General features: G+C 40.8%; 1 protein-coding gene across 1 annotated transcript in view; it reads right to left on the reverse strand.

The window, feature by feature from the left end:
• WASHC1 (WASH complex subunit 1) overlaps positions 1 to 26,869 on the reverse strand; it is a 70,383-nt gene that overhangs the window by 11,459 nt on the left and 32,055 nt on the right. The window contains exons 3-5 of the mRNA XM_060776759.2: positions 4,536 to 4,647; positions 4,073 to 4,219; positions 2,023 to 2,159 (exon numbers count right to left, since the gene is read on the reverse strand). Coding sequence (XP_060632742.2) covers positions 2,023 to 2,159; positions 4,073 to 4,219; positions 4,536 to 4,647 — 396 coding nt within the window. The remainder of the gene's footprint in view (positions 1 to 2,022; positions 2,160 to 4,072; positions 4,220 to 4,535; positions 4,648 to 26,869) is intronic.

The raw sequence follows: 26,869 nt of genomic DNA on the forward strand, positions 1-26,869 counted from the left end.
GTACCTATTGATCTACTCACATTTACATGTTTTTGAACTGCTAGGTTGGCAGAAGCTGGGCCTAACAACAGGAGCTCACTCCGCTCCCTGGATTCAAACTGCCAACCTTTTGGTTAGCACCTTCAACAGTTCAACGGTTTAACCCGCTGTACTACCAGGGGTTCTTTTGGCAAGCTCCAATGGACCACCTTTAGATCAGACACATCTCGGTCACACTGTTCAGAGCGCGTGTGGTCTGAAAGCTGCACATTCCAGAAACAAGGAAGCTGGTACACAAGAAATGGGTTTTGTTTGATAACTGCATTGAAGATATCCTGGTCAGCCAATGAGGTGGAGAGCATACTCAATAGCTCCCTTTAAGCTATGAGACTCCACATCTGCACAATTTATCCAAAAGCAGTGGGTTGCTGTAGGTTTTTCGGGCTGTATGGCCATGTTCTAGAAGTATTCTCTCCTAACATTTCACCTACATCTATAGCAGGCATCCTCAGAGGTAGTGAGGATGCCTGCCATAGATGAAGGTGAAACATCAGGAGAGAATACTTCTAGAACATGGCCATAAAGCCTGAAAAAACTACAACAACCCAGTGATTCCTGCCATGAAAGCCTTTGACAACACATTATCCAAAAGCAGCAGTATGAACCCTGTGTTATAACCTCTCCCAAGAGCTGGCCAGGGTCGATGATTCTTCCAAAGGTTTCCCAGATACCAATCATTCTGGTTTTTAACCAAACCAAGGACTTGCTGGCCAATGAAATTCTGCTGACTTGCCCTGTCCTTTCTGCACCGCGAGAGAGCCTCAAGGCACTGTCAATGTACTAGTATGGCAGATTAAGAGCTGGCCAAGGGCGCTCTCCCAATTTACTCCAAAAAATAGGATGTGAGACGAGAGAAGTAAAAGTCAGATTTAGGATTCTTGTAGAATGCCACTTTTATTAATTATACTGGATATTTTATTGCTGTACAAATACTCTGTAAGCCACCTTGAGAAGACTTTGTCTCAAAGGGCAGCATAAAAATAAAATTTGTAAAATAAAACCAGGAAGATACAGAGTCAGCAGTGGTGCAAAGTCAGAGGAAGAACATCTGAATTTTATCTATGTCTATTTTTTTTCTTCTTACAGCATTTATTTCTGTCCATGTATTTTTGGCTGAATTTCTATTTCTATTGTACTGGTGAAAAACAAAGGTTTGGATATTGCTGCTTGCTCAAAGAGATGTGCATCTGGGAAGCCTCTTTCACCTTATTTAATTATAAACCCTTTGATATCAGCTTGAACTGCCTTGACTTCATCCATGGAATGTAATTTGTAGTTTTGTGGCGTCTATAATTTTATGTAATCTGCAAAGGAGCACTGCAGCCTTACCAAAATGCAAATCAGATGGCAGTTAAAGCAGAATCAAAGTGCTACAAGTGTATAATGTGAAGGGAACCAGAGACCAAAAGTCTGGTTTTCATGGAATACCTTGTAAAATCACACTGCTGACAGGCCTGATAGCAAGGGTGTTTTTTCTTTCAAGTACCAAAAAAGCCATGTGAAATTGAGCACTGGAGGTTGTGGACCCTAAAAGTGATGTTTTTAAGCTGTGCTTTGAAGATATTGTAGGTTCATAGAAAAAGGGCAGGAGCAAGCACAAATCTTTCAGCCTGATAGAACTGTCCCTCTTCAACACAGCTCATCTGTCTCTCCATTAAAAACAAAACAAAAACAAAAAAACCACACCGAAATGGTATAACTTCACATTCAGTGCTACTTAAATTGTTGCCTAGAGCATGGCTGGCATACACAATATGCATGTCAAACTGAAGAGTTTGGAGAAGAGGGAGAAAAATCCCACACACTGTACGATTAGCCAGAAAACTGGGAGTCTACGTGGCTAGCAACTCAAAGCTTTCCCACTCAGAAAGAGAGGGATTTTCTGGCATGCTGAGCCAGATGAGGTCGCTTGAAAAATAAAATGCAAGTATTTCAAGATCCTTCAAAACCGACAGAGAGCAGCCCTTTTCAAGCAAAACTTACAGGTTCTCCGTGGTGTTGAAGAGCAGAAGGGAACTAAGAGAGCTAATATTCCTTGGGAGGCTGCCAAGACCCTCCTCGGCATCATCTTCCTGATGGACTTTTGTAGTGACACAGACGGGAAAATATTCTGGCTTCTCCTAAAAAACACAAACAATGCAGCAGTCAGTACTCCACTAGGACCAACACTTGCGATGAACGGGTTCCTTGGTCATCTTTCAGGAAATGGAAGACTTTCTAAAGCAATCTTTAAATCTCACTGGCACAGCAATGCTTGCCTCCATATTAGCTAGGGAAAGTCAAGAACGCTGCACATCAGGAATGCCAGAATACTATAGAGCCCCCTCCACAACTTTGCTCTGGATTGGATGGAACCATGTTATTCCTTCTCGAGAGACTCCAAGGCTCCCTTGGAGTTTTCTAGCCCTGTGGGGATCCCAGTTGTGTCATGGGGAAAGTGGATGTTTAGGCTCCACTGCAACATGCCTTAATTTCCATTTTCCTCTAAGGCCTCCAACTCCCAGAAATCGTAACAACTGAAATTCTGGGAGTTGTAGGCCTAAACACTTGGAGACCCACAGGCTGAGAACCACTGTTCTAAGAGCAGCAGTGGTCAATCTTGTTCTCTAGCTCTTGGTTGACTTCAATTCCCATGAGCTCTAGCAAGCATAGGGAGACTTAATCCAAAAAATTTGAATAGCTTATATGTATAGTTCCATTAGAGATGAACAATTTGCCTACAATTTTCCTGCTCCCTACTGATTCTGATAAGCAACCTAAAGCTATCTGACTACACTCCAAGGCTCACTTTTTACAATGCAGCCTACTATAGAACTGTTTGCATTAGGCTGGTTCTCCGATCCTGGCCTACATCTGAACAGACTGTCTAACTCAGGTATGGGCAAACTTTGGCCCTACAGATGTTTTGCACTTCAGCTCCCACAATTCTTAACAACCTACCACCTATTAGGAATTGTGGAAGTCCCAAATACCTGGAGGGCCAAAGTTTGCCCATGCCTGGTGTGACTGATCTCAACTGTAGGAAGACAACCCTGGGGACAATCTCCTACATCTTCAGAGGATCTCAAGAAGCAGGGCTTGCAAAGATTCTCTATCTGAAATCTGGGATAATCCCTACAATTAGTTACTACTGAGCTAGGCAAATTAATGACATAGTAAAATGAAATCACTTATTCATAATCCACATTTTGACTATACAGATACCTTGTGGTTTCTGAGATTGAACCATGAAGCTTGTTTTATCAATCTCTCTGTGAAAACCATTGGTGGACTCTTTCGACAGCCAGCAGCGGGAAGCCAAGAGGAGCAGGTGGCAAGACCTCTACTTTGGCTGGGTTAATATGTTCTCCACACACCCTGCAGCTCAACTCTCCATGAATTCTGAGGCCAGACTGAAATATTCATGCCACTTTGACTATGACAGGCATGGATTCCACTGAACTGCAGGAAAGTTTTAACACACTGAATTATTCAAAGACAGCTTTATTTTTGGGTTCTCTATAAAGGAAAGAAAGTGGGAGCCCAGAGGCATTTAGCTGATCTCTTATTTGGAAATACTTTTTCTATGCATTTCAGGCCCCAAAAGTAGATGTCATGCACTGGATTCTCTTTGAAGATGGGGCATTTTCCTGGCAGTGACATTTCCCCTTAAACTAAAAATATATTTTCTAAAATTATTGCTGAGTTGTATAGTGTGGTATAATTCTGCATTTGTGTTTGGTGCCCAGAAGAGCAATTTAAAATCAGAAGAATCATGAAGCTGGAAGGGACCACAAAGGCCATCTAATTCAACAACCTGCCAAATATAAATATGCAACTTGAACATTCATATAAGATGCTTCAAGACCTACAAAGTAGGAGAGCCAACTACATTCTGAAACAATCCATTCCACTTCTTCTCTTCTGCTTCCCTAAATTCTCCATTAGACTATGTCCATCTCCAATAGGTCCTTCACCACCGTCTCCATGCAAAAATCCAAAACCAAGAGGAGTCCTACTTCTTTACTTGAGGAACTTCAGGTATCCCACTTACCTGCAAGGATTTTTCATCCAACATTCGATGCTTGCTCAGAATCTTGCGCCTTTGCCGTTTCTGGGCATCTGGACCCCTGGCACCAGCAAAAATGGAGGAGTATTCTTGCAGCCGATCAGGAGCAGGGTATTTTGAACTGGAAAATACCTTGGGATAGACATGCAAAAAGGGATGTATATATTTAATACTTTTCTACAATATCCAATAGCCATAGCTCTCGGGGCAGTTTCCAAAACAAATATCCTGGATGGAAGGATTCTACATTCAAACCAATGGAAGATTTCCCTTCAGTACACACAATGGGAATCCTCTCCACTGCTCTTCACAATATTTTGATCTGTTGCATTCCCTCTGCTTTGCACTTGCTGTTCATATATTTTAAAAATCATTCCTGCAATTTAGTCTGACCATCAGTCCTGGGGTAAGGGATGTACTGCAGTGCATAAGAACAGCATCCCAATACCTTGATTGCTTTCTTGCTGCCTTTGATCTTCTCAATTTTGGCTTGAGTAAGACTGACTCTGTCATTGATCGCCCGTAGCTGTTTCTGCCTGGTCTCCACTTGTTGGGAAATCCTAAGAAAGAAAGTATATTTATAGTTAACGTACAATCATATTTATGCAGTAAAAAAGTGCATCCAGTGAAATACACATTAAACAGAAGAAAAACTTTTTTCAGGTGTCAATTACTAAAAGCACCTTTAACAAGATCTTGCAACACAACTGCCAAACAAAGCTGCGATCTGCACAGTTCCAACAACTCTGACATAATACTGGTAATGAATAAATGATGCAAGATGGAGAGGAAGAATAATCTTATTTCCTATAGAGAAGTTGTTACGCAAAGTGCATTTTTCCAGCAATGTCTGTCTTTGGGAATGTTTGAAAATTTCAGCTGCAGACAGATTGCTAATTGGGGCTGTTTATAGGGAGCATGCCACTCTCTTGTTACAACAGCTTCACTGGTACCATTCTGTTTCAAAGCACAATTTAGAGTACTAGTTATGGCCTATCACGTTATGTAAAACTTTTATCCCCTCTATATGTAAGACAGTGTCTTCCCATATGAAGCTGCCTGTGTTCTAAGATCTTTGGAAGAGGCATCTCTCTCAATCCACTTTCATGGTAATCTTTGGTATAAAGGTGGGAGACGGCCTGTTCTGTGGCTGCTCCTACACTCCTTTCTTAGGGAGGCTCTATTTGTTCCCTCCTTGCTTTGCTTTCAAGTGAAGACTATTCTATTCCGGTAAGCTTTTGGTATTTATATTTATCATATCAGAAGCAAACTGAGGGTACAGTTGTAATGCATTTTTTTTTTAAAAAAACCCACGAAGTTTTAAAAACTTGGCATTATGCTAAATGTCCTTTGACCAGTAGCTGGCCACTTGGAGTGCCTCTGGTGTTGATGTAAGAAGGTCCTCCATTGTGCATGTGACAAGGCTCAGACTGCATTGTAACAGGTGGACTGTGGTTTGCTTTTCTCTGCACTCGCATGTCGTGGACTCCACTTTGTGGCCCCATTTCTTAATGTTGACTCTGCATCTCGTGGTGCCAGAGTACAGTCTGTTCAGTGCCTTACAAGTCACCCAGTCTTCTGTGTGCCCAGGAGGGAGGTTCTCATCCGGTATCAGCCATTGATTGAGGTTCTGTGTTTTAGCCTGCCACTTTTGGACTCTCACTTGCTGAGGTGTTCCTGTGAGTATTTCTGTGGATCTTAGAAAACTATTTCTTGATTTAAGGCGTTGGCGTGCTGGCTGATATCCAAACAGGCCAGGGTAACTCCCAAGTATTTGGGTGTTCTGCAATGCTCCATTGGGGTTCCTTCCCAGATAATCCTCAGAGCTTGGAATGCTTGTCTGTTCTTAAAATGAAAAACACACATCTGTGTTTTAGATGGATTAGGAATCGACTGGTTTTATTTATTTATTTATTATTTACTTACTTTGCTTATATACCGCTGTTCTCAGCCCGGGGGCGACTCACAGTGGTTTTTCCTGTAATAGGCAATAAGACCACTTAAAGCTTCAGAGAGCTTCTGTTCAACCATTTCCAAGCTCCCTGTTTGGGCGATGATGGCACAATCGTTAGCATAGATGAAACTCTCTGTCCCTTCTGGCAATGGCTGAACATTTGTGTAAATGTTAAACATTGATGGAGCAAGCACACTCCACTGAGGCAGGCCATTTTTTATTTTCGCCATCTGCTTTTGGTAACTGGTTGTTTTACATTTTAAAAGCTTTTTGTTTCACGTTCTTTCTTCTATTTTTCTATTTCTATTTTTGTTTATTCTAAGCTTTGAAATGTTCAAAATGGCTCGACTTCTATGGACAATTTAATTCTATTTTCATCTCTCTTTTTTTGTATGCTTTTAGCTATATGTGGTTCTACTTGTAAACCACTGAACATTCCAGTTTGGGAGGAAAGGCAAGGTAAAAATTAAGAACAGTCTGACTTAGTGGGCAACTTCAAGATACAAGGGGCTAATTTATCTGTTCCTGGGACTCTTTGGGACTACACAGCCTGCTTTAAAAAACCTCCCAAAAATATAACTAAATATGTCCAGATGTCATCTTCTAGTTTTGTTTTTTTTTAAAGGTGAAACAGAGTAATAGGACCCTACCACTTATTTAAAAGGTTGATTGCTGGAGGCTCCAGCAGAGAAGAGCTCTTTGCCCCACCCCAGCCATTCCACAGATATATAAACCCATTGTCCTAATTCCAACAGACCTCACTACCTCTGAGGATGCTTGCCATAGATGCAGGCAAAACGTCAGGAGAAAATGCCTCTAGAACATGGCCCTATAGCCCGAAAAAACCCACAAGAACCTGGCTTTTACCTTTTTTGTCTGGTTCAAAAAGTTCATTTCAGGGAAAACAGAGTTGAGGCCACAAAAAAAAAATAGCTTTATGACTTGTGTGTGGCCTTAGGGCCCCCAGTTTGCTCGCCCTGCTCTAATAAGATGCACTTGCCATATGAGATTGCTAAACAGATTTCTTGGATCATTGGATAATCCCCTTTGACTTTCAAACAGCTTCAAGGTTTGGCTCTTACTGGCGGTCATTCCTTCACAACCTCATATTTGAGACAGTTGTGCATTGGAAGGGCTTAAGGAACAGAAGGTACAAAGCAAACGAGATTTCATTTGGATACGAAAAGAAAAGGAGAGCTCTGGAGGTGAAGAGTCAAGGAAATGAGGTCAGCAGGAAAGAATCTGGTCAGCTCTTTCTATCAGAGTTTTGACTCTGTTCTAAGAGTCCATGCAAGTGCTGTCTGGGCTGAAGAACCATCGCCATTTTAATATATTCTTCCCCTCCATTTAATTCTTTTGAGCTTTGCATTCAAATCTTAGCCCAAGGCACATGGAAGTGCTCAAACGGCATACATGATCCTTAGGTGAGTAATCCAATTGTTGCTGACCAAAGGGGCTAGAAAAATGATCGTGACTTTGATCTTACTAATCTAGCGATTTCACAAATGAAACTGAAACCATGTTAGACATGTTCATGCATATTACTGGCACACACACCAAGGAGCCTTGCTTCCACATCATCTATTCCTTCCTCTTCTCTATTAATTTTACGGTGAAAAAAAATTAATGAAGAAATTGGGGGTTTAAACTGAGAAAAACCATCTTAGATCAAAACAGAAAGTCTTAAAGCTATATATTTTTTTTAAAAGGCCAGGGAATTTACATCCACTTGTGGTGGACCTGGTAAGACTGTGAAGAAGGTCATCTGACTCCCTCAAGTGCTCCTTAGGTGAACATACCAGCATCCCTTCCTTTTTTAGGTCCCTTTTTTCACAGCAAAACAAATGTCCCACCAAACAAAATATACTTTTAGACCAGTGTTTCTCAACTTTCCTAATGCTGTGACCTCTTAATGCAGTTTCTCTTGTTGTGGTGACCCCCACCATAAAATTATTTTCATTGCTATTTCATAACTGTATTTTTGCTACTGTTATGAATCGTCATGTAAATATCTGATATGCAGGATGTATTTTCATTCACTGGACCAAATTTGGCACAAATGCCCGATATGCCCAAATCTGAATACTGGTGGGGTTGGGGGGGGGGCTGATTTTGTCATTTGGGAGTTGTAGTTGCTGGGATTTATAGTTAACCTACAATCAAAGAGCATTCTGAACTCCACCAGTGATGGAATTGAACCAAACTTGACACACTTGACTCCCATGACCAACACAATATACTGGAAGGGTTTGGTGGGCATTGACCCTTGAGTTGAGTTTTGGAGTTGTAGTTCACCTACATCCAGACAGCACTATGGACTCAAGCAATGATGGATCTAGACCAAACTTGGCATGAATACTCAATATGCCCAAATGTGAACACTGGTGGAGCTTGGGGGAAAATAGACCTTGACATTTGGGAGTTGTAGTTGCTGGGAGTTATAGTTCACCTACAATCAAAGAGCATTCTGAACCCCACCAATGATAGAATTGGGCCAAACTTCCCACAGAGAACCCCCCCCCCCCCGACCAACAGAAAATACGGTGTCTTCTGATGGTCTTTGGCGACCCTTCTGCCACCCCCTCAGGGTGTCACCCTCCCCAGGGGTCCCGACCCCCAGGTTGAGAAATGATGTTTTAGACTGACCGGAAAAGATACCCCATGGTCCTCTGGCCCATGGATCTCTTAAGCAGAACTTGGGAAACATTACTTTTGTGATCCACAAGTGATGTGCTTTGAAAAGCCTTTGACTCCAGAGACTGAACTTGGATCTTGTTCATGCTATCTGCCAATGAACTGTGAGGCCATCCATCTCTATTTATTTCAATCTCTTTGGTGCCCCATTGTCTGTGGAAGTGTTGTCAGCACACCAAATCCAGCTTAGGTTACTACCATGCGTCCTGCTGATAGCAGTGGGATTAAACTGCAATTATGGGTTAAAAGCACACGTCGCTTAACAGCTGATAATTTACCACACTGCGCATCCCATCACTTAGGAAACCGGTCTTCACTATCACTTCTCTCTTCCCACCCACCCCCTTTTTTACTTACCCATTTTGATCAGGTGGTTAAGTATCCTAAGATTTTTCTCACTAAAATGCAGGCCAATGAAGTCAACCTCTTGACCAAGCAAAAATAGGCATGCCATGATATATTAATGCATGGGAAATGTTCATCTGTCTTCACTGCAGGTTACATCTGGACTGGGGCCAGTAATGAATGCTGTTTTCCCCCCAAAGGCTTTCCATCTGCCTTTCATGCACTTCTTTCCCTCCTCCTTCTCCTGTGTGTATAACGTCAGGGTTTCCTTGAATTAATGAACCAGAAGGCACATCACTTCTCTCCTCTTAGCACAGCACAGCCTTAATATCCAGAAAAAATCTAACATTCCTTTAGATTGCCTTCTAAAATAGAGACTCATTCAGTCAGAGGCTGATCAGGGTGGGACTGATCCATGCAGAAAATAAACTAATTTTCTTTTCCTTTCCCCAATTTGCTTAGGCACTGGAAGATAAATGCACCCGAGGCTGAAGGACAGAGATAGTGTGTTAACGGTGTGTGTGATATTAATCTCAGGCAGGTCAGCTCTCTGTTGCAGAATGGTAAACAGCAGGTAGCATACTTAGTATGCAAGCTGCCTCACTTTACCATCACTCACATCTCTCATTTTCAGCATTTTTTCTGGAGTGTGCATAAACAAAATACTTTGGCAATTCAAGGAACAACTTACATGAAAAATGATTTTAGTACATAATTGCAATGTGCTGCCTTCCTTGATATAGGTGTTTCCCAATGTTTTAGGGCCATCAGCCCTCATTGGCCATGTTGCCTGGAAATTATGGCAGCGATATCTGGAGAGCAAAATCTGGTGTAGAAGTCAAAGGAGGAGTGGGAATCTTGTGGCTTGCTGGCTATATACACCTTCTCTTTACAATATATATATGCAGAAGGCAAGTATGGAAAATGTTATTGTCAGTCAATTCTCAAAAGTTTGAATGTGGCAGTTCTCATGTACATTTGGGGAATTACAATTTATTCTGGCATATAAGACTACTTTTTAACCCAAGAAAATCTTCTCAAAAGTCAGGGGTTGTCTTATACGCAGGTGTAGTCTTATGCATGGGAGTCGTCTTAACTCTATATTTTAACTGGAAAAGTTGGGGGTCGTCTTATATGCCCAGTCGTCTTATATGCCGGAATATACAGTACAATTAAAGAGAAGAATAAGTGGGAAAGGGGAACAATGCAGAAAAAAAACCTGTGACCGTATGAGTTGACTGTTTGTCTACTGCAGCATTCAATCAAGCTCCAAGGTCAAGTCGAGACACTGATTGGACTAATATATGTTGACATGTTAGCAAGAACAGAAATTTTGTTGTCTCTCTCCCTTTTGGTTGTCCCCAACTTGCCCAAATCAATAAATCTTCTGGAGTTCTTTTTGCACTATTTGGCACGGAAGTCCTGTGTAAGGACACACGGAAGGACGCAAGAATACCTAAGATGGAAGAGGAGGTGAGGAATCACATATTTGGGTTATCTTTGTATTCTGGCAACTTGATGTGTTCCATATGAACTTAATGGTTAGGCTGTTCTTCAGAACCAGATCTGTGTTTTGTCCATTTTGGTGGGTAAGCACAAGAGACAATGCCTTTTCCGAAATGCTGTCCAAATTTTCAGAAGCTGTTGCAGAATGCTAGGCGTCATCACACCTTATCTTCTAAACTAGTTTTGCAGCTATTTGGGGTGCCGACTAATTTACTGTATATACTCGAGTATAAGCCTAGTTTTTCAGCCCTTTTTTAAGGCTGAAAAAGTCCCCCTCGGCTTATACTCAGGTCAAGTTATTTATTATTTTACACTGTTGTTGTTATTATTATTATTACATTAATTTTATTCTATTTATTATTATTAGTAGTATTATATTTATTATTTTATTCAATTATTATTTTTATTACATTTATTATTTTACTCTATTTATTATTATTGGAAGGATATGTAAGCACATTTACATTGAAGAAGGTTAGAATAATTGTTTAATCAGAGTTTAGAGTTATCTTAAATTACAGTTTTATGTAAATATTCAAAAACATTTAACCTACTCATGCCTCAATTAATGTAATTTTATTGGTATCTATTTGTATTTTGAAATTTACCAGTAGCTGCTGCATTTCCCACCCTTGGCTTATACTCGAGTCAATACACTTTCCTAGTTTTTTGTGGTAAAATTAGATGTCTTGGCTTATATTCGGGTTGGCTTATACTCGAGTATATACGGTATATAGATTTTGGTCTGCCATTTAACAGCTACCCATTTATCCAACTCACACTCTTCTAATATCTTTGAAAACTCTCTCACAACAGGGACATCTGATAAGCAGGTGATACTTCATACAAAATGCAGAATTTGCTAAACTCACAGCCATGTGACACAACAGAAATCTTAGATAGCTATTGCTAGTCCAAGCCACCTTGAATTTTAGGTGTGGATACCAACTGAGACCTCCCTGTCTGTTAATACATTCAGCAGGAAAGGGCACCTGCCTTCATACCATTGTTTCTAGGCTTCTGCTCATGTTCTGGAGAGTCACAGGAGACTAGACTACAAGGAACTTTTGTGGCTTTTCTCATACTCTTCCATTCTAAACTGTTTACAGATGATCCAGTACACATGGTACCAGTGCACAATGGAGAGAAAAATGTTGAGCTCTGATACTCTTAATTGTGCAATGTGATATCTTAGATAGAATATTACTAGGTAAGGTTTTACAGCAGTGAACTCAGGCATGGTTTGAGAGCACATGTCTACAAAGCACCTTGTGACTTTGGCCAAAGCCACATCTTTGATGAACTGAAATCAATACCCAAATGCACAGTGAAGTATCTGAAAGGAAAATGTTATTAAATATGATGCAATCAAGATATATGTGTACACAATAACTGAATGAGGAAATAGTGACTACATGTTAGAACTTCATAAATGATGAACAGTACCATGGAAAAGACAACCGAGCGCTTAACAGACGGACACAATTGCTTTATAAAGAGGAAATACTAACTCAAATGAGCAAACCTGCATGGCTGAGAATGTTTACGGCTTAGTATCATGATACTTAAAGGGTTGCTACGGGAACAGAGAAGAGAAAAAAAGATGTTCGAAAATAAAGATAATAAAATATTTTTAAGACAAACTAGAAAAGAGGGGAGAGTTTTGGGGAGCAACAATGTGCAGGGAAATTGCTATATTTACTCATGTGAAAGTCTAGAAATTTTAGTCCCAAAACCTTGGGTCAGCTTATCCATGGCTCAATGTAATTATTGTATCTTAACTCTTTTCCAAAAGGGAACTATCAGCTTTTCTGAGTAGAATGGTGCAACGCAAGGGGTTTAATCTGTTCCGGAATGAGGTCTAATCTAGGCAGTGATTTCAGCAAAAGGCCTTCCAAAAAGGAGGCAATCTTGATTGATGCTTCATGTAGTCCTGCACCTCCAAAACCAACAATTTATTACTTATTTATTTACTCTATTTATACCCCACCTTTCTCTATCCCGAAGGGGATTCAAGGCAGCTTACATAGAGGCAATTATTCAATGCCTTAAAACACATACAATTACAAAAAATTAAAATGAAATTAGATTAAAATTAAAACATATTAAACGTTTAGAAACATTCAATTCCATATTAAAATCACACCATCCATAGTCGTAGTCCAAGCCATTCCATAGTCATTCCATATATTCCAAATCTGTTAAGTGCACTTGCACTGCATTAATGTCTGAAGACTTGATCCCACAGCCAAGTTTTTACTTTTCTTCTGAAGACTAGGAGAGAGGGGGCTGATCAAATGTCACTGGGAGGGAATTCCACAAGGGGCCACCACTGAGAAGGCCCTGTCTCTCATCCCCACCAGTTGTGCCTGCAAAGGAGGCAGGACCAAGAGCAGGACCTCCCCAGACGATCTTAATCTCCGAGATGGCTCATAGGGGGAGATACATTTGGACAGGTAAGCTGGGCTGGAACCATTTAGAGCTTTATAGGCTAAAGCCAGCACTTTGAACTAACTTTGAATATGGAATTATTTTGAAGCATCTTAGGCAGAAAGAAGGAAGGAAGGAAGGAAGGAAGGAAGGAAGGAAGGAAGGAAGGAAGGAAGGAAGGGGAAAGCATGATTTCAGGAAGCTCTCTAACTAAAAAAAAAAACCCTCTTAATACAAAGAATGCCCATCTGGACATCTTAAAAATATTACTAAATGAATAGTTTAATAAGATAGTAATGTATTTTATTAAACCTGTTCAAGAAAGACATCACATAACTGTTGAGTTAATCACCTTTGCCTCAATGGCATTCCAATCAATGGCATCCCAATCCAATCATTTCTGTCTACAATGCAGCTGGGAAAGGCAGAAACTTGTCTCGGGGTTATTCAGTATTTCAACAGTTTCATCAGTTTTCTTAAAAAATTGGTGGTAAGTAGATAATTGAATCCTGTATAGGAACTACTATGGGATATGACCCCCAGGCTTTTCAGCTAAACTTTCCAATCCTCAAACAGACAATCAAAGACATTCAATTTTAAAACACTGACATGTACATCTGAATAGGAGTATTGTACATATATGGCTGACTCCTAAGAAAGGTAAAACTCAATGTTTTGCCAACAGTTGGATTTGATGGACACAGCAAGGGAAGACGTACTTGAATAAAGTCAAGTCACCATGTCAATAGTAAAGACAGTGAAAGCCAAAGTGTTTTACAATGGGCACTACAGGATTAGGGATGAATCAGTCATATGTTCTCAGTATGTACTATACAGATGCCAAATTGCTTGAAAGGCAATGTTTTATGGACAGATAAGTCAATACCATCTTCCTGAAGGGAACAAGTCATCAAAGGGTCATTTGCAATCAGTACTGGGGTCCAAGGCATGAACAATCGACTGGCAATAATTCACTCCAATAAAGAGGGAGCCAGGGAAAAAATGGGAGAAGGTTAAGCAATTATAGCTGAGCATCAGAAACGTCAAGAGAAACTGTGAGGTAGACCTCCCCAGAATACCAAACAACCCCAATTTCATGTCTCAAGTACAAAAGTAAATGATCAGTCAAGGAGAAAGAACATTACAGAATGGAATCAGAAATGAACAGCACAAGAGGAAAAAACAGCTCAACTATTAAATGAGTTTTCCTGAAGACCTACCACATATAGCAAGAGGGAGGCTAGGCTGCAGGACTGCTGATCTGCACACCCTCCAGCCCTAATTTTGTAATGTGTAAAATGGCAAATTCAAAATGAGCACAATGCAGAATTCATTTAACACAATTCTCAGCCCCCTCTTATAAGTGTTGGATTAAATGGGCACAGAAAAATTATCATGAAAGGGGATAGTAGGGCCTAAACTATTAGTCTCAGCTCCCTGTCAATCCATGTTTAATGTAAGGTTAGGCAAATGATTATTTCTCTGGGAAGATCTTGAGATTGCAAATACGGAAAATTGGAAAGTAAGTGGACACCAAGAATGAAGTCAACACAAACCAATGCTCTGTTTAAACTATGAAGTATGTGGACAGTGGCTGTTGAAATCTCAGGCACACGTCCTTCCATACAACAAATGGGTGGAAAAGAAAGCAAACTCTGGACACTTCCTCAACTTGCAAAATGACCCTAAATACAGGTATTATCCAAAGACTCAGTCCTCTGTAGAATATATGCTAAAATATTACACATTCCATATATTCTCCAGTTCCACTCTGCATATTCTGGTCACAAATTCATATTGTCCCATAGTTTGGGAAAGAGGAAGAGTTAGTTTACTTTTGTCACTGACACAACAAAAAATGTCCTTGAAGATCAACTCTTTCTTTTAGGAGCAAAAGAATACACTCACATGAAAGAAGAAAAAACCCAATTACTATCTGAGATAATGCCAACCTCATGATTAGGCCCATGACACTCATGAAAGGCAAACAGCAATGTAGGCTCAGTCTGAGTCTACATAACACAGCACAATTAAGTTATCAGCATGGGACAAAAGGCTTCATACCATCTCAGACAGCAGAGAGAGAAATCTTATTTTTAATACTCCACTCAAATGAAATCTATATCATAGGGAACCTTGATATAGTTCCCTATGATATATCAACATTGTCAGAGTACCATTAATGGTTGTTCAGAAGAGTGATGTCAGCCAACGTTACTTCATTGCAAGTAGAGCAACGCCAGTAGAAATTCCTTCTTCCACACAACCATCAAAGACTGAAGAGCCATCTGCAGTTTCCACTTGACCAACCCTATTCTATTCAATTCTACAACACCAGATACGGACAATTTGCAACCTCTGAGATATCTCTGCACTGCACTGCAGCTCACTTTCCTTTAGTCTTCTTCACTGTCTTGCAATCCAACAAGATCTGAGGGCTCCATGTTGCATCAAGAAGCATCATCCAACTTGATCTCATCCAACTTGATCTCATCATCCAACTTGATCTCAACCTACTAGGTCAATTTTGCCTTTGCTGTCATTATGAAGTAAAAGAGTCTGAAGGAAGAGTTCAATCTAGGCTGGGCAGAGGCTCTTACTTTCTGTTCTTCAGCCATTTTGACATTGTTGCCTCCACTGTAGAAGTGGGAGGCCAACAATGGCTTTCCAGAGTGAGGAAAAGGCAGGAGACCTCCTGCCCCACTTCAAAACTTGGGAAAGGTCTTTTTGAACTACCATTCCCACAATCCACACCCAGCATGCGGCACCTGGAGGGTATAGTTTTTAAAAAGTAACTTTTTCTGGCTCTTCTGCCCTTTGGCCTTCTAAAGGTAAGGAAAGTGCTGTACAGCCAATAAATTCCCAAGACAGATTCCACCAGCAAGGCTGTAATTTACGCATGAGAGTACAGGAGCAAGCAACAGACATTTGCAATTTGTGACTGCTCAGGGAGGCATTTAAAAGTCCATTAGAAATTCCAGTTTCACCTCAAAAGTTTGAAAGGCATCAAATTACGCAGCATGTTTTCTCTCCCCTCTAGAGAAGCCATATAAGTTCAAGTCTCCTGTCTCCGGGGAGCAAAGCACCCCAGCCCAATTTGTTTGCCTTCTGCTCTTTTCCTTTCTCTGCCTCTTACAAAGAAGCAAACAGTTTCTTTGCGTCCTATTTCATGTCTGAGTAAGTGCAATCAAGAAGATGATGGGTAGAAATCCCGTGAGAAAACGTAATCAAGATTTCTTCTTCCCCCGCACTAAGCTATTGGTTATTATCCTAATTAATGTTTATCACACTTTGATTACTCCTTGAGCCTGATTTGCAGGTGCTGATGTGCTGGCAGACAGCTCCACTTTGGAAGGTGCTAAAGTACCTTGTGGGGCTTGTAAAGATCAGAGCTGTCAGGATGCCTGCGCGCATACACAGGCGTACGTGCACACACACAGTCACACAACATGATCTTTTGTGCTGCAGGTTCCACGGGGTGGGTTCTTGACCTACAAAATTAGCTTTGGTTTCTCAGCTTTTCTCTCTCCATAAAGCACTCTGCAGACTTAAAAGGTGGCAATTTTCAAAGCTATGTTTTCATGTTTCCTACACTGTGTGAACTCTGCTGTGATGTGGTAACTTCTTATCATGCTTGGGAAATGTCAGAAACACATTTTGTTATACGGGATAAGTCCATAAGAGAGCTTCTTCTCCACTTTCTTGGAGGTGGTATTGCCAACACATTGGGAATCAATAACATCTGTTCCTTCTTCATTCAGTCATAATCTGAACAGCACTAAATGCAGGGACACACCAATGCTGTAATAATATTTTGTAAGAATATAACAAGAGCTCCATTGGAAAAATCTAGTCCATGTTCTAATGACAAAGTGGTGAATCAGTTGTCTATGGATAGCCTTCCAAGAGAACACAAGTGCTGCTTGCACCTCCTTCTTGTTTTCCACAAGATCTGATCCTGAAGGTAATATATAGTCATCCTGACTAATAATCACTGATAGCCCAATCCTCCCATCAATTTATCTACTGTAAATTATCTCAACTTATCTATCATATATACTCATGTATAAGTTGACCTCTGGAGAACAAGCCCTATGAGGAGTGGCTTAAAAAGCTGGGCATGTTTAATCTGCAGAAGAGAAGGATGAGAGGAGACATGATGAGAGCCATGAAAAAATATGAGGGAAGTCATAGGGAGGGGGAAGCAAGTTTGTTTTCTGCGCCCCTGGAGACTATGATGCAGAACAATGGCTACAAACTACAGGAAAGGAAATTCCACTGAACATGAGGAAGAACTTCCTAACTGTGAGAGCTGTTCAGTAGTGGAACTCTCTGTCTCGGAGTGTGGTAGAGGCTCCTTCTTTGGAGGCTTTTAAACAGAGGCTGGATGGCCATCTGTCAGAGGTGCTTTGAATGCAATTTTCCAGCTTCTTGGCAGGGGTTGGACTGGATGGCTGATGAGGTCTCATCCAACTCTATGATTCTATAATATATAAATCAACAGTAGATTTTGGAGACATAATTATGGATTTGGATCTGACCTGTGGATAAATCAAGTGTCAATCTGCAGAGAGGGGAAAGTACAGTCCTGTCTCAGAGGGACCAACCACCCTTGGTCACCATCATTGCTATTTCCAAATTATGAAAGAATGAGTTTAGATGACCAATAAGACTCCTCCAATTCGATGAACCTCATTAAATCGAAAGAACTGTAAGAAAACCCATAGAATGTTAAGAACCGACCTACATTAACAAATGAATGGCAGCTATTAAAAATAGTGATGCATATATCTAACATAATATTTGATCACATCTAACTGAGCTGAGAATTTCTATTAGAGTACTTTTGTGCATGTAAGTTAGGGATGGACATAGGCTGGCCCCTTAGGCCATAAAAGCCCCCAACATTTTTGTGGCCTTCTTGTACTTCAAGAAAAATTAAAATCCAAAGATCTCTAAATCAGTGTTGAACTTTATTGCCAAAATCTAACAGCAAATTGCTAAACAGAAAGCCTTGTGGTTTGCAGGGAAAGCACTCTTTTGCAATGCAAACATTACAATGACTAATGTTGCCAGATACCTCAACTCACACAGAAAGTAAACCCAAGGTTTCCACAACACCAGTGGTTCCCATCCTTTTTTTCACCAGGGATCACTCTGACCAGGGACCACTCTCCAACATTAGTACCAAAAAGGTTACGAATCAAGTTTTGGTCAACTTTAGATCTGGTTTGGTTATTTGGATTATTTGGAGTGCTGATTCAGAAAATTGCATTGGATAGACCACATCAGCTCTAGTTTCTGATACAGAACATATGCCATCCAGTAGTCGCCATCTGCTCACCCACAGAAAACCATATTTAATAATCTAGAGATGATGTGGTGGTAGTAATCTTTCATGGGTAGTGAGTCTCTCCTCTCCTGACATCCCTGTTGCTGCAGCACTATAAGAGGGTTTTGCCGTGTGTTTATGTGGCAACTGTGTAGTAATGGTGAGGCTGTGTTTTCATTCTTGCACACCACTGGTGGTCCACGGATCACAAATCGGAAACCACTGCACTACACAGTGCAAACGACTAATGTAGTCAGCTGCCTCCATTCACATAGGAAACCTTTTATTTGCATGGAAACCCTAGTTTAGCAAACTTTTTAAAGGCTAGAAGGCAGTGGTGGCTGGCGTTCAGTTCTGTTGCTGCCTGTGCTGCACTTTCCTTTTAAGTTAACTTACATTTAATCGTTTCCCAGGTTGGTTTAAAATTAAAAATTGTTCCACAATGGATTAAAATCACTCTATAATGAATTTAATTTACTCTCTAATCAATATATAATTAGATTAAAATAAATTAGATTGATTGCAGCTAATTCTAACTCTTTTCATCTATTTAACCTTTAAAGAGTTGTTTTACATTTATGTGGCCAATTTTATGTACTTTCAATTAATAAAAAATGTGGCCCTAGAGCACTTAGCCAGTCGGAGAGAGAAGTGGCTTCCATCCCAGGGGCAGCTGCCAGATCCTAATCCAAGAACTACCTTTGCACAGTGTCCTCTCAATATAATTTTTTGTCAATTACCAAAACACACTAATAGGGGCATATGGTTTAGGTGAAAAAACAGCAGGGAATGATAAAAACAGAACAGGCACATCAGTGATATGACTCCTCAAATGGTGATAGTCAACTGGTCAGCTGCCTGCCTGTTGATCATGACACCCAACAATGCAACAGTACAAATGGCACCCTTTCTCATTAGAATCATAGAAACATAGAATCACAGAGTTGGAAGAGACTTTGGGGGCCATCCAGTCCAAGCCCCTGCCAAGAAGTAGGAACATCACATTCAAATAACCCCCAACAGATGGCCATCCAGCCTCTGTTCAAAAGCCTCCATAGAAGGAGGTTCCACTACACTCTGAGGCAGAGAGTTCCACTGCTGAACAGCTCTCACAGTTAGAAAGTTATCCCTCATGTTCAGGTGGAATCTCCTTTCCTGTAGTTTGCCATTTCATTAGCCATTTCACTTGTTTATTTCCTTACAGTGTTTCCAGCAGTAAGAGTAAGAACAGCTTCCTCTAGATTCAGTTTATCACTTTGAGTGTCAGCTTCTCTATTGACACAAGTATGAACGGTGAAACAAGGGAAAAAGAAATCTGGCTGTTAAAGGAATCAAAGTCTATAAAACTGATCTGGAAATGATGAGCAGGTATTTCAATAAATAAACTAATGTATCTCTTTGAGAAAAACCACAGAGTTCTTCTGGATTTGCAAGATAAGGTTGTATGCTGATGTAAACTTAACATTTCACTGGTATGAAGAGCTACCTGCCGATCCTCTTTTTGTTTTAACAGTCTCTAAAATCTGCACAGATTGAGTTACCAGTCATTTTTGGCATAGGAAGCAAGCCAGTTCAGCCATCTGCTATGAGCAAAACAGTCTTCTACTATCTGCTTCAAACATTCTGCTGTTTACATGTACACCAAAAGCTAACAGATAAATATTTTAAACAATTTATATTGGGGTATTTGTCAGGAAGCTGTGGAAACCTGCATCCCTATGTTGAAGAATCAATGCGGAAAACCTGTGACTGGATTCTACCAGTTTCAAAGCAGGGATGTGCATACTCTTCCAAATCATCTATCTAGAGCCTTCCCATTGTAATTTTCAATGCTAATGTATTTTTCCATGGATGGATGGAATAATATTCCATTATATGAGTTCTGATTTCCCTCTCTGGGCTTTGCCATTACACTCTGTGTTACAAACTCAGGGGAGACTATGTTCTTCAACAGAGTGTCAAGGTTTGTCCTTCAGAATTTTTTTTATTGATTTTGTATGCTTTCCAATGTCTTCAGTCATTATTAATCATTTTAAATGCACATTTATGGCCTTGGCCTTCACTGCAAAGCATGCATGCATGTATTTGCTTGTTTGTTTGTTTGTTTGTTTATTTATTTACAGTATTTATATCCTGCCCTTCTCACCCCAAAGGGGACTCAGAGAACATCACAGAACACAAATATAGCAAACATTTAATGCAGTATTGTCAAAGGCTTTCATGGCTGGAATCACTGGGTTGTTGTGAGTTTTCCAGGCTGTATGGCCGTGCTCTGGAACATGACCATACAGCCAGGAAAACTCACAACAACCCATTTAATGTAGTTATACAGTATTCCCTTGCTACTTCGCGGTTCATTTTTCGCGGACTCATTGTTTCGCGGTTTTAAAAAAAATATGAATTTAAAATATACATGTAGCGTAGGAACAATGTATACCCGTTACCTGTGGTCGTGGTTGGTTAAAATAATCCCCTCCGACACCATGTTTACCAGCGCAGCCACCATAAGGTGAAGAAGGCACATGCGAGCAGGGAATAAGGAGGGAAGGGGGAGCCAGGTGCATGAGGAGGAACCAGAGGGACGTGTGGTGTGCAAGGGGAAGGGGGGGAGGAAGGGAGGGGGAAAGAGGAGAGGAAAGAGAAGGTGAAGGAATTGAGTGAGTGAGTGAGAGAGAAAGAGAGAGAGGGGAGGGGGAGAGAGGAGTGAGTGGAGCCACTCCTAGGAGTCCTACGCCTTGCATGGTCTGAGGCAGTACATATACTACATAGCATCCCTACTTTGTGGATTTTCACTTTTCACAGGTGGTCCTTGAACGTAACACCCACAATAACTGAGGGAACACTGTACACTGACAAGACAGACAACTGTACATAGATAGAGGGTATATATAGGTTTTCTCATCTTCAGCATTTTGGAGGCTGTGCTTGGTTCCGGCCACCGGAGGGAGGGTGCTGTTGGTCCACTTTCCTTGCCAAGGAGCTTTCTTTGTAAACTTCCTCCTTAATCGAATCGCTGGTATTTTTCTAGCATTGCCTTATGGGTGCCTTAAATACCTCCCCGCTTAAGTGGTACCTATTTATCTACTCACATTGCTGTTTTTGACACTGCTACATAGACAGAAGCTGGGCTAAAGGCCAGAAGCTCACCCTGACTAGGGCTTTGAACTGTCATTCTTTCAGTTGGCAAGATCTACTGCAGCTGGTGGTTAACCTGCTGTGCTAAAGCCCGGTCCTTTTGGTAAGCTAGCCACTGAATGCTACATCATGTTTTTTTTTTTAATAAAATCTATGGAAAACAGTATCCCAAACTGGGAATCATGTAACCCAAAGATGATTCTGGTTTTGACAGTTGTTCAATGAAATTGACGTGAGTATCACAACTATATTTTCAGAATGACAAAAGAACCACTTTGGTACAAAATAAGTCATTTTTACAAGTAGCAGCATTTCTAGTATGAAGGATTTTTTACATTCTTGATTGTTCAAATTCAGATCATTAGGAAGGAGGCCACTTCCAGTCATATAAGCCTTAACACTCAATCATCTTTCTCTCTTTCACACTATACAATCGCAGCACTTTTGAACCATGTTTAACTACTATGGTTCTGTTCTAAACAATCATGAGGAATGTAATTTAACAAGAAACTAGAGTCCTCTGGCAGGAAATTATAAATACTTCATAGAGTTACAAAACCCAGGGCCACATAAGATGGAGGCATCACAGTGGAACTGACATTAAACTGCGGTGACAGAGTAATGTGAAAGAGACCTCTGTCAATGTTGCTCCTACTTCAGTTGTCCTATGCTACTGTACATCTAGATAGCCACATTACTCACTTTGTTACTTTACCTACAGCTTTCCTTCATTGTTTGCCTTTCCCACATTACCACTTAATTTGTTCTTTTTGCCTGTTGTTCTATCAGCATCTTCCCTTTCTATAACTAGGCTACTTTCTTTATCTCTTTTCAAGTCAACACACGCTTATTAGTCCTTAAGATTATACAGCACCTTTCTATTGGATCCCCCAGTAGTACACTGGGTTAAACACTTATGCCAGCAGGGCTGCTGACCAAAAGATTTGAATCCGGGGAGCATGGGTTGAGCTCCCTCTGACAGCTCCAGATCCCCATGCGGGGACAAGAGAGAAGCCTCCCACAAGGTTGGTAAAACATCTCCTGGGCAACATCTTTGCAGATGGTCAATTCTCTCACACCAGAAGCAACTTGCAGTTTCTCAAGTCACTCCTGGTACGAAAAAAAAACCTATCTATTAACAATTGACAGAATATAATAGATTATACAGCATCTGTCTATTAACAGTAATTAATGAAATAACACTGACAAAATGCACAAGCAATGGATGGATGCATGTGAATGTGGATAGATGTATTTTGACTGATGTTGTCAAGTATGAGGGAGTGATGAATATTGTTGATTTTAGCTGCAATTTTCTTTTGTCGCCCGCTCTCCCCTCTCCTGGCTCTGATTATCTTGCTCCATTATACTTCTCTCTTAAACTCACAGTTCCAATTGTGAAGCTTTACTTAAGAGGTGCTCTCATCCTTGAAATTTGTTTTATCTATATCCACTTCAGTCCCACCCCCCTCGATAAACAAATCTTGTCAAAGTTACTGTTTTTTTCCTTTCCCCAAAATGAACCTTTCCTGCTGTCTTCCTCTGCTACAGCCAGATCTGCTTTCCCATGATCAACTCCCTTCAATCTCTTTCTATAAAATAGAGCCTATTTTAAAATACAATCTAGCTGACAAAACACAAGCCAACAGCAGGTCTTGAATATACAGCGTGAGGAATCTCAAGCTGATTGTTATTCAGGATTGGACAAAAGCAAGTAACTGCCATGATTTGAGATACATCAGCTGCTTTGTACCTAATGGACAGAGCTTGGTCAAGGAGTATTCCCACAATCTTAGAATCATAGAATAATAGAGTTGGAAGAGATCACATGGGCCATCTAGTCCAACTCCCTGCCATGACGGAAAAGCGCAATCGAAGTATCCCTGCCAGATGGGCATCCAGCGTCTGTTTAAAAATTTCCAAGGAAAGAGCTTCCACCACACTCTGAGGCAGAGAGTTCCACTGTTGAATGGTTTGTATGGTCAGGAAGTTTTTCCTAACGTTCAGGTGGATTCTCCTTTGCTGTAATTTGAACCCATTGCTCCTAGTCCTAGTTTCAAGGGCAGCAGAAATCAAGTCTGTTCCCTCTTCCTTATCATACCCTTTCACACATTTATACATGGCTATCATGTCTCCTCTCAACCGTCACTTCTGTGGGCTAATCATACCCAGGTCTTTAACTGCTCCTCATAGGGAATGGTTTCCAGATCTTTGATCATTTTAGACACCCTCCTGTGGACACCTTCCAGCTTGTCAATCTCTGTTTTGAACTGTGGTGCCTAGAACTGGACATAGTATTCCAGGTGAGGTCTCATCAAAGTAGAATAGGGAGGCGCCATGACTTCCCTCAATCTAGACCAGTGGTTCTCAACTTGTGGGTCCCCAGACATTTTGGCCTTCAACTCCCAGAAATCCTAACAGCTGGTAAACTGGCTGGGATTTCTGAGAGTTGCAGGCCAAAACACCTGGGCACCCATAGGTTGAGGGCTACTGATCTAGACACTATACTCTTTTTGATGCAGGCCAAAATCCCATTGGCTTTTTTAGCTGCTGCACCACACTGTTGGCTCATGTTCAACTTGTTGTCCACAAAGACTACAAGATCTTTCTCACATGGACAGTTGTTGAGCCAGGCATCACCCATTCTGTATTTATGAATTTCATTTTTTTCTGACTAAGTGTTGTATCTTACATTTGTCCTTGTCGAAATTCATTTTGTTAGTTTTGGCCCAGATCTCTAATCTGTTAAGATAATTTTGAATTCTGATCCTGTCCTCTGGAGTATTAGCTATCCCTCCTAATTTAGTGTCATCCGCAGATTTGATAAGTATGCCCTCTATACCTTCATTCAAGTTATTAATAAAGATGTTGAACAGAACTCCACTAGAAGTCACTTCTTTCCAGGATGAAGAGGGTACCATAGGTGAGCACCCTTTGGGTTCAGCCGCTTAACCAATTGCAGATCCACTTAATAGTAGTATTGCCTAGTCAACATTTGACTAGCTTGCTTGCAAGAAGGTCATGGGGGACTTTGTTGAAGACCTTACTGAAATCAAGATACGCTACATCCACAGCATTCCCTGCATCTACCAAGTTTGTAACTCTATCAAAAAAAGAGATAAGATTAGTCTGGCATGGCTTATTTTTTAGAAATCCATGTTGAATTTCCGTAATTACAGCCTTCCTTTATAAGTGATTACAGACCACCTCCTTAATGGTCTGCTCCAGAATCTTTCCTGATATTGATGTCAGGGTGATTGAACGGTCACTGTTTGGGTCGTCGTTCCCCCGCCCTTCTTGAAGACAGGGACAACAGTTGCTCTCCTTCAGTCTGCTGGTTCTGAAATTACTTCCGCTAGTTCCTTCAATACTCTTGGATGTAGTTCATCTGGCCCTGGAGACTTGAACTCATTTAGAGTAGCCAGGTATTCCTGGGCTACTTCTTTACTTATTTTGGGTTACATTTCCCCTATTACCTCATCTGCTCCGCATTGCTCAGGTTGAACCCCCAATCTCCTTGTGTGAGAAGACGGAGGTAAAGAAGGTGTTGAGCAACTCTGCCTTTTCTCTATCCCCTGTTAGCATTTCACCACCTTCTCCTCGCAGAGGCCCTACTGTTACCTTTTTCTACTGACATAACCAAAGAACACCCCCCCCTTTTTTTTTGGTTTTAATCTTTTTGGCAAGCCAGAGTTCATTTTGTGCCTTAGCCTTATGAACCTTTTTCCTACATATGTTGGTTAATTATTTGAATTCCTCTTTCGTGATTTGTTCCCTTTTCCATTTCTTGTGAATGTCTCTATTAAATCTTAGCATGTCAACTGAACAACCTGCTTTGTATTTGTCCCATCCCATCTTCAACTCCCTTGGAACCAAAGCTTACATCTGTAGGCAATTGAACTGACTATCTGGTTTGTTATTATATGTATAGGGTCACCTACAATAGGGCCTACATAGCAGGCATTGGATAGGAAAACACTGATGCTGTGCTTTTATTTATGCTCTCAGTGCAACTAACATGTTTAATATTACCATATAATAACCAATAAGGTGTATAGCCAAGAGAAAGACAGCTTGCCTAGAGCTACCTTTAACAGTTATGAACAAAGTAAAGTCTAAGCTTCCTTACTGCAGTTTCAGAACTTGCTGTGTCCGCCTTTGTTTTATAAGCATGGCTTTAGAAATGGCCTTGCACTCCTTTGCTGCTCCCATTTTGATCTGGGTGAAGCTTCTTATTTAACTCGTACAATTGTTCCTGCTCCCATGTCAAGTAGTTTTCACACCATTTCTTTTCAGGGTTTTCTTGTTCCCCAGCATATGACCCCTTGCAATCCTTGAGACCTTGCAAGTTACTTGAAGCTGAATCATTCTGTTTTGCTTCTTTTCATGATCCTGTTAACCATAATACTTCATCAAAACCTTTCTAATTTCACACAAAGCCTATTGGCAGTACTATATTTTGTTAAAAGGAGGGGGGAAAAGAAAGGGAGATATTGTAATCTCTCTGCCAACCAAGTGTGAAGAGCGGACATTTCACATGTCTTCCTTGCCTCCCCACTTTATTGCTAAGAGTTTGCGGCCAGAGATATTTCAAATCACAGAGTGTTATATTTCCAGACAGTTCCCTCCTCGCCAAACCTCTGATGGAAGTCATGCCTGTAAAGTGAAGTGACTTCCCTGAATCTTCTCCTTTGGGGCTGACGGAATGGAAGAAATTCATCCACAAGAGCAGAAATGTAAAATTAATGCTGGTGGGAGGGCTCCACAGTTGACTCTGATGAGAAAAGGCAGTTCTGGCCTCTATCATTAAGACAGTTAACACAGGCATAGAAACATGCAGGTGGCATCTTTTGGGACATTCAAGGGACCACGAATGGCTGGCTGAAGGTAAATCTCACTTGTGAGAACGTTTCTGATTTTTTTTTTAAGGCTGATGTATAGAAAGCCCTTGTTTTGGACTGCAGTTACCAGAAACCTCGGTCAGTATTGTCTCTGAGAAGGTATTGTGGAAGATGAAGTCAAAACATCTAGAGAAAAATAGGTTCTGATCTGAAAATTGTACACAACAGTAGACAACAGTTTCGAGACTGCTGTCAGTTTATTCACAGTTGCTAAAGACTCGATTTTGTCTTTGCCCAACCTGCTATGTGATTGGGACAGAGTGGTAATGTCAAAACTCATAGCTATAGACAAACATATGGGAACAATTTATATGACAGGAAGCTTGGAGAACATGGCACATTTTTGAAGATAAATGTGAAGGTAATATGACTGTATGTACACAGTATAACATGCTTTGATGTTGTTTTCTCGTATAGATAGAAAACGGAGAATAACATACAGCAGGGGTCTTCAAACTATGGCCTGGGGGCCGGATGCGGCCCTC

This window comes from Anolis sagrei, chromosome 5, assembly GCF_037176765.1.
Source record: "Anolis sagrei isolate rAnoSag1 chromosome 5, rAnoSag1.mat, whole genome shotgun sequence".
Lineage (NCBI taxonomy): Eukaryota > Metazoa > Chordata > Lepidosauria > Squamata > Dactyloidae > Anolis > Anolis sagrei.